At 35.9% G+C, this 9,528-nt stretch overlaps 1 protein-coding gene across 6 annotated transcripts in view; it reads right to left on the bottom strand.

The window, feature by feature from the left end:
• Window positions 1–2,089: 2,089 nt before the first annotated feature.
• The window catches only part of ches1 (checkpoint suppressor 1), an 89,412-nt gene continuing 81,973 nt past the window's right edge, over window positions 2,090–9,528 (bottom strand). For all 6 annotated transcript variants that reach the window (XM_048208525.1, XM_048208524.1, XM_048208528.1 and 3 more), the window contains 2 exons: window positions 8,772–8,880; window positions 2,090–5,349 (listed from right to left, as the gene is read on the bottom strand). In XM_048208525.1, coding sequence (XP_048064482.1) covers window positions 4,851–5,349; window positions 8,772–8,880 — 608 coding nt within the window. In that variant the 3' untranslated portion in view covers window positions 2,090–4,850. The remainder of the gene's footprint in view (window positions 5,350–8,771; window positions 8,881–9,528) is intronic.

Genomic DNA, 9,528 nt, shown 5'->3' with positions numbered 1-9,528 from the left:
GGAACACAAATTAAGATATTTTTTTGATAAAATTCGACAGCTCAGTGAAGCCTGCATTGTTAATTTACACTTTCAAACTCCCAGAAAGCTACTAAAAACATATTTAAAACCGGTAATGTTAACTACATGAACCTTAATGTTATGAAGTGACGAGAATACTTTTTGTGTGCCAAAAAAAACACTTTATTCAACATGGGTGATTTCAAAACACTGCTTCATGAAGCGTCGAAGCTTTATGAATATTTTGTATCGAATCAGTCGAAGTGAAAGTCACGTAATTTCAGTAAACGAGGCTTCGTTACGTCTTAAGTGTTTTGAAATTTCAATAGTTCACGTGACTATGGGAGTTTGATACATGCTCCGAATCACTGATTCGAAACAAAAGATTCGTAAAGCTTCGAAGCTTGTTATTTTGTTTTTTTGGCATACAAAAAGAATTATTGTCGCTTCATAACTTTAAGGTTGAACCACTGGTTGAACTGTTTTAAATATGCTTTTAGTAGCTTTCTGTGCATTTGAAAGTATAAATTAACTTGCTGTCAATGCAGGCCTCACTGAGCCACTGGATTTTATCAAAAATATCTTAATTTGTGTGCTGAAGATGAACGAAGGTCTTGCAGGTGTGGAACGACATGAAGGTGAGTAATTAATGACAGAATTTTCATTTTTGGGTGAACTAACCCTTTAACTACACAAAAATACAGCAAGGTTTTTAAACTCTACTTCTAAAATGAAGAATAAAGAATGTGCATCAGGTGTGTTTTGCTTTTTTATGTTTTAATTATGAGCCTACTGTGAACTTTATCGTTACATATTATTAGGCTATATTGTTATATTACGATGCTATCGTATTTTGTGCAGGCAGTTAACTTATTTGGTTGTGAATAAATACGCCTGACAAGGTCACCGCTAAATACCTAAGTATTGTGGTATTCCGCCATGTTTCTCACTGACACGCCCCAAACTCGTAAAGATCGGGGCTTTAAGGTGCGTTCACGCGGCCTCGTAATTCCTGTAGTTACAAGATTCTAGCTTGTAAAAAGCGTTCACGTCCTCGTAATTACAGTTTGTAAGCTGGGAGTTTTCTGAAAGCTCCCAGATGTACCACGTGGCCGCTTTACCACCTGACCGCTGTAGATTGATTTATTACTGTGTGTTCACACCGCCGGCGGCGAGAGCGTCAAAGTGACGCTAGTCATTCATTTTCAATGAGAGCCGGCGGCGAGCTCCGGCGAGAGCGGCGCGGCGCGTCTTGGACGGTGAGAGCGTCGAGGAGAGTTGAAATCAGGTTAACTTTATGGTAATGAACTATGACGCGTTTCGGCGGCAGCCAATTGGAATGTAGAGGTCCTCGCTTGAGAGGCTTCCGATTGGTTGACGCGACTTGTCATTTATTTTGACCCTCCCGTCGGCGGCGGTTTGAACGAACTGTACAGCGTTGTTGCACGATAGTGGTGCCATGGAAACGCATAATTCCCAGTCCAAGGACCAAAAGGACGTGAACAGCTCCGAATATAACGTCACGTGTTGTCATTTCAAGATTCCGGTAAATACGAGGTGACGTGAATGCAGCTTTATGCTGCCTTCATGTGCTATAGAAAATTTGATAATTCCCACTTCCTAAGTCGTGAATACGAGCTTATCGCATTCCAGTTTCAACATGAGAGGGCGTTCATGTGCAATATTTTAACCTAGGAAACTCGTATTTACGATAATTCCGAGAGCACATAAAGGCAGCATAAATATATGCTGTTCACACCATGTCATAATTACCGTAGTCTTGAGATGACAACATGTGATTATTCAGAGCTGTTCACATCCTCAGACTGGGAATTATGCTTTTCTATGCCAACACTATCAATGCCTAAATGTATGGAAACTTGTTTCCGCCATTGAATAAAAAAAGTAATTGCGACTTTTTATCTTAAAACTCGGAGGAAAAAAGTCGGGAATTGTGAGATAAAGAGTCACAAATATCTTTTTTTTTTTTTTTTTCTGTGGCGGAAACAATCTTCCATATAGGCTAAATGAATCTGCAGCAGTCGGGTGGTACAGTGGTCATGTGATACAGGTAGGATTTTTTCGAAAATTCCCATCTTACAAGGTGTAATTACAAGCTCTATGAGGTCATGGACACTTTTTAAAAGTTGAAATATCTGAATTACAGTAATTACAACATGGCGCGAATGCACATATAATCCCCAGCTTCCCACTCATATTTACGACATTATGGTGGCGTTCATGTGCGTTCAACTCGTAAATACGATCTTTCCGACATGACTTGAACGCGCCATATGTATGACATTGATGGATGACGACCCAAGCAGGCAGCAAACAACCATCACAGGACGCCCTCACACACCTGGACATTCAGTTTCACAGATGGAGTTCAAGTTCATGAGGGATGGTAGCAAAGATGGGTACTTTAAAACAAGATATAAAGGAAACAGACAAGCCATGGTCGATCGCGCTAATAAGGGATTATCCTAAAGCCAATACTAATTCCTTGTCAAACTATTTCAGTACAATTTATGATATCAACGCTGCAGGTTGCACAATGCAAATGACTTTAACGGAGTATCGAACCATTACAAAAGAACAGAACAGACATCCAAGCACAACCTTAAAGGGTGTACAGAGTGATAGGTCATCCAACACTGATTATTAACAACATCTGAACACTTACATCAATGAATTGAAAAAGGACCACCAAACCGAGGACCACAAAAAAGGCAAAATCAGTTTCACCTGATATTCAATACAAGGCAGATCTGTTCATTAATGGGTTTTCATGAAGTCCCTTCCTTTGGAAGAGTTGTCTGCCGCAGAAGAGAAATACGATTAAAAAAAAAAGTAAAGAAAGAAACCTACGCTTTAAGAGACGCCTCTCTCTGTTTTCTCGTAAGAAAATAAGCCATGCCTCATGCTAAATATCTATCTTACATGATCTTTCGTTTAGAAAAGAAAATACTTCTTTCTTATGTACAAGCACCCATGCAATATAACTGAAAAACAGGCAAAAACTGCCTTTTGTGGAAAAAAAGGGAATATCTTTTTACAGTGTTATCCTGACAGGACAAATTGCTTGGATTGTGATGAAGATTTTTTAAAAATAAAGATTAAAAAAAAAAAAAAAAAAAAAACATTTTGGCAACATAATAGGCATTTCTGACACATTGCTTCATAGAAAGATTAGTTTTCGTGTGCTTCAAATAAGAACTAACACCAGAAATGTTTTGAACACCAGGCATCTAGAGAGAATTGGCATATTGCATTTGACCTTTACATTTGTTATCCACTGGACACAGGCCATTTTACACAAAACATTTGCTGCTTAATAAATAAATGGATCAATGACATATAAGAGTGTCCACCATAAAGAATAGGAAAAATCTATTTTAAAACACGTGCCAAGTAGAAATGTACTTTTTGTTATTGTGTACACCATTTTCAAGAAAAGTAAATATAATGACTTTAAAATGCTGTGGTGTAGCCATCAAACATTAATAAAAAGAATAATATATTTTCCTTATACCTTGAGTACATACATGAATGCACACGTTAATCATTATTAAGAAATAAATAAATTTCTCAAGGCAAAAAGCATTCTTAATTATTCCTTTTTTATTTAATGAATTTTGACATGAAAAGGTCAAATTATCTGATATTTAAGAGACTTGCTGACCTTGACACATAAGTCTGCAGATTTTTTTTTTTTACTTTTCAGACAAAAGTTTTCAAATATAATTGAGCAGTTTTGTCAAAAATATTTATATTATTATTAATTTAATTAATGTTTCAAATTTTTCATATTTTTAAGACAATAATAATAAAAGATAATGCCATATTACTTTTCAGTGTTGGGGGAAACTAATTGCAAGTAACGCGGGTTACGTAATCAGATTACTTACAAAACATCGGAGTTACTTTTTCAAATAAGTAACGCAAGTTACTTTGCATTTCCTTCAGCCTAAGGCTTATTCATGTAACTTTTAGTGTAAAATGGCCTTTCCTTTTGCCCAAAACAGAATGCAAAAGTAATGTAATGCATTACTTTTCATTAAAAGTAACTAAGTAACGCAATTAGTTACTTTTTAGGGAGTAACGCAAAATTGTAACTCATTACTTTAAAAAGTAACTTTCCCCTTAACACTGCTAATTTTAATCACCACACTGAACTTTCTGACTTGACCCAAAAATGAATTTCGAAATAAAAAATGCAACAAGAGGCGTACTCAAGTCGTGAACTGCATTTTTAATGTATTTTTGAGTTAATCAATAGATGTGGACCAAGAAAAATGAGCATTATGTCATTGACCCAAATATTCATCTGATGGTTTTTGTAATATAGGTCGGTATTACTACGTTTTGAAACTATTACTGGTCTTACTAAGTGTGCATGGATTAGCTGCACTTTCATCAACAGGTATCATCTTTGGCACACTTGAGAGCAGCATAGAAAATCTCTCCGTTCAACTTTCTGATGTGAACTAGAAGGATTGCTACAACAGAATTAATTCTTTTAACTTGTTCCGTAGGCTTGATGAATTCAAAAACAAACATTAAAACAGATTTCACTCAAATGACCCAATTTTTACTATGGCTTTTTTCCCTCTTCACACATACATGCACACACACACACACACACACACACACACACACACACACGCTCGCACGCACACACACACGCACACACAAAAAAACATGAACATGAGATTCTTTCACCCAGGAAATCAAATTTAACAAGGGACAACAGTGATTTTATTGATATTGCAACAACTGACTAGAATTCACCTGATATCCTGGAACAGAAGTATTTAGATCTGTGTTAACGGGATTTCCGTTCATTGCTAATCACTGGCTTCCTCTTTCAGCTCTTTCTGAACTTTACACGCACGCTGAGCGTTCTTATTCAAACCGGTGCGCACGCCCGCCAGGTGAAGCAACGACCCCGCCGCCTCCTTCATCTCCTCATCTTCCTCCTCTTTTACCAGGAGATTTTCCGCCCTCCTCTTCTTCAGGGGAAGTGTGTCACCAGGGGTCCGTAGGTGACCTTTGGTCCACAGCAGTCTTCTGCGCTGGAGTAGCTGGGGAAGAGGTGGCGAAGCGTCCAGCGGAAAGTCTTTTTGCTCCTCCTTGACCTCAGTGACCGTCGCCTCCTGACCGTGGCTGTAGACAGAGAGGGAACCCTGAGTGGAGCAGGAGGAGAGGGAGGAAGAAATGTCCCCCTTTGTACTTGGAGACTGGGAGCTGCTGTACGTGTGGTCCTCCTGTTGATCATCGCTGGGTGGAGGAGAGTCACTGCACAGACTGTTTTTACCCCGTGTCAGATAGTCGCCCAGGGCTGATCTGTTAAGACAGACAGAGAGGGAGGCAAATCATTATTTAATATATTACAGTTACGCAGAAGCTATTACCAAAATGACAGTGTATTCAAGGTATATACATGTTGTGTTATGGCTGATAACTGAGGCTTGACATTAACATCCGCCAAATGCGGGTGGATTTCAGCAGTGGCGTGTAACAAGTCACTCCTACTAGCCACTTAGGCGGGTTGAATTTGACATATAATACATTTTCAATTGTAGTCTTAAAAAGGCATCTGACATAATAAACTAAGTGCAATGTAGTGTTGTCAAAAATATAATAAACACTTCCGATATTCATTTTCTGCAGAATAGATACACAATACCAGCTGTGCTTTCTTGCTCTCTCATCTCTCTGACAGTGAATTGACACACATACCCGCCTTCCCTCACTCACTTCTTTCAATTGCTCCAGATGAATATCATTGGTGTTACAGGGCTTTAATTTCAGTGTGGAATTGCACGTATTGCGCATAATTTTACTGATTCCTGCAGATTTTGTGCTCACACCCAAAGTGTGCGCACATAAAGCCGCCTCTCAGTACTAAACTGAGTTCTTTTTTTGCTGCTTGTGCACTTAAACAGTCAAATACACACAAAATAATGTCAAAATGCTGATTTTGGTGAGTATTGACGTAAACATAGTCAGTTTTGTTTTAAGTGAACGTGAACAGTTGAGAAAGAAAAGGCACGTGTAACAGTATAATTGATCTGTGCGTCAGGTCTTAAAGTGACAGCAGCCTAATATACCAGCTGCCAAATTATGAGATAATATTAAAAATATCTATATGGCAGTTTTTCCCCATGGTATCTATGTCAAAATTGTGGCCAGTCAAAATGGTGAATGGCTAGTAACTTTGAAAAACCACTAGCCACAGTGGCTGGTGAGCAAAAAAAGTCAAGCCCTGACGATAACCAATAAATGGCTGAAATTAAAATTCTAAATTAAAAATGAAATGCTAAAAATTAAAATCTGTAAAATTAATTTAGGTATCAGAACATTATAATATACAGTATATAAATGGATATTCATTTTGAGATTTGCTAAAGATTACATTTTACAGTGTTATTGTTTTTACAGATTCATTTTGAGTGAGCATTAGATGACAACAAATTTAATCTAAAATGTTAAAATACGGAAAATGAACATGCTTTATATTTATTTTTTTATTTTATATTGTCAAAATGCTTTTCTTGTTTAAAAGTCGAGATAAAATGTTGAGAATAAACTCGTTAAATTACAAGAAAAAAGTCGTTAAATTATGAGAACAAATTCGTTAAATTATGAGAAAAATTTTAAATTTCGAGATAAAATGTTGAGAATAAAGTCATTAAATTATGAGAAAAAAAGTTGTTAAATTACGAGAACAAATTCGTTAAATTACGAGAACAAATTCGTTAAATTATGAGAAAAATGTCGTTAAATTTCGACAAAAAAGTAGAGATAAAATGTTGAGAATAAAGTCATTAAATTACGAGAAAAAAGTTGTTAAATTACGAGAAAAAATTTGTTAAATTATGAGAAAAATGTTAAATTTCAAGAAAAAAGTCGAGATAAAACGTTGAGAATAAAGTCATTAAATTATGAAAAAAAGTCGTTAAATTACGAGAACAAATTCGTTAAATTACGAGAACAAATTCGTTAAATTATGAGAAAAATGTCGTTAAATTTCGAGAAAAAAGTCGAGATAAAATGTTGAGAATAAAGTCATTAAATTATGAGAAAAAAGTCGTTAAATTACGAATTTGTTCTCATAATTTAACAAGTTTTTTCTCTAAATTTAATGACTTTTTTCTCGTAATTTAATGAGTTTATTCTCAACATTTTATCTCGACTTTTTTCTTGAAATTTAACGATTTTTTTCTCGTAATTTAATGAGTTTATTCTCAACATTTTATTTTGACTTTTTTCTCGAAATTTAACAAGTTTTTTCGCGAAATTTAACAACTTTAATCTCGAGATGGTTTTATTTTTTTTATTATTGCTTGGCCCTAATCCTCTTCCATATATATCTAACAATGACATAAGACAAAATACATTTTTGCAGTGTCCATTAGCTATTTTACAACAGCTTTGGATTTTGGCTTTTTTTGTCAAAAGCCAAGAGAGAATGGAGTCTGGCACATTTCAGGGACTCATTTTTCCTCTGTCAGCTCCTTTTATATGAATTAAAGGAGTTGAGATTAAAACACATTACCATATAAACATCGCAAAGTAAACATTGTCATAACTCATCAACATTATTTCATAAGGAATCAAGTAGTCTGAAGCACTGTGTTGTGTGAGCCTGGAGAACGCGCGGGGTTTTCCTGCGGGTAGATCAGCACGTTACAATTCAAATGTGTGCATCTACAACGCAGGACATCAGTTCTAACTGGATCTCTTCCCAAATTGTCCCTCCCTAACATTTTTGTCTCGTTTTTATTCATTGACGAAAATGAGAGTAGATTTTTGTCAAAGTTTTCGTCATTCAAAACTGTTTTTTATTTAGTTGTCGTCTCGTTTTCGTCAGTGAAAAAATGTAGACGAAAATTATGACAAATCAACGAAATTAACACTGGTTGAGAACAGTGTTATTATGGTATTATTAAAATACTACTAGTATTTGTTTCATGTTTTATGTAAGTGTGTAATATTGCTGACTGTGAATGTAAAAGGTCTATTTTAAAGATTAAAATTCACAACAAATAAAGTTTCCCAAATGAAAGAATCGATTTTGAACTGCCTGAAACGACTCGTCCACAAATCCAGTCTCGCTTGCTGTTACATACCAACGTAACAAATTTGCATAATGCCAGCCTACTGTCTTCATTGGCTGCCTGCAAACGACGTCTACTTTGACCCTCAAACAATGTAGCTGTTGCTGAGGCCTGAAAGAGTTTGGTTCATGTTGTTGACATGTGGAGAAGATGCTGTTTTTAGTGCTGCGAATCCACTTTGCGTGCGCTTCAAAAGGATGAGGACTCGCACTGCAGTTGAACTCGCGTTGTTACAGAAAAACTCGCACTTACAGAAAAACCGACGCCATCATTCGTATCACTGTGTATCAAGTACTAATTAAGCCTCTGGAGCTGAAATTCAGATACGGTAATAGGCGTTTGGTTTCGGACACATACTTAAGCAGCAGTAGACCAATGACAACCGTCTGACCAATCAGAGCAGAGCAGGCTCTCAGAAAGGAGGGGTTTAGAGAGAGTGACTCTTTGAATGAACTGTTTCAGAATCTTTTGAGAAATTAGATGATGCTGCAATATATATTATAATACATATATAACCTTGAATGCATGGAAACGTATTGTTGGAGACCTCCAAAACAAAATCAGTAACCTTTAAAATAGCATAATATCACTTTAACAAAAACAATTTTTATTTAAAAACACTAAGAAGGAGAGAAGGATACTAACCTCACGGCTGTGGTCCTCTTACTCACAGGACTCAAAGGAAGGGGTCTGATAACTGGAAAGAGCCCCTGAGCAGCAACACGTGAGCTATGCTGTATCACTCTCTGTGGAACTGTGAAACAACAAACCGCCAATTACAACTCATGGCACAAAATACACAAACAACATGTATTGAACTGGACTACACTGCTGTGATTCCAGAAGTTTCAAGAACCGAAATTACCAGTACGAATAGCATTTTCTACCTAATAAAATATTTTAGAGCTTGACATAACTAGATAAATGTATATTCATTATGTAAATTTCCATGACTTTTTAATATCTTTATATCTTTTCCAAGTCTAGAAATTGCATTTTTTAAATTTTTCCAGGTTTTGGATAAATGAGGTAATTTTCAATAAAAAACCCTGACCCTTGAAATTTGGTTCACAAATAGAACAAAATAAAAACTAAACAGAATCAGAAATATTATGTCAGTTAACCTCTTGATTTGTAGGGTTCTTCCCTTTTTTTTTCTTTCTTTTTCTCTTTCTTTCTTTTTTTTTTTTTAGCTTATCTAAAATAATTTTCAGCTATCTTGGTTAAGAACCACTGCCCTAAAACATCTGAAGAACATCACCCTAAGGAACATCTTGTCCACCTTACAGAAAAATTTCACCCAAAAATGAAAATCCCATCATATATTCCTCAAAAAAAGCTATTGTATGGCTTTTGAAGACTTGAGGTGTAGTGTATGAGTCATATGAATTACTTTTTTGCA

Source organism: Megalobrama amblycephala, linkage group LG11, assembly GCF_018812025.1.
Source record: "Megalobrama amblycephala isolate DHTTF-2021 linkage group LG11, ASM1881202v1, whole genome shotgun sequence".
Lineage (NCBI taxonomy): Eukaryota > Metazoa > Chordata > Actinopteri > Cypriniformes > Xenocyprididae > Megalobrama > Megalobrama amblycephala.
Note: the sequence above shows the minus strand (reverse complement) of the source record. Positions and strands in the feature narration are given on the sequence as shown.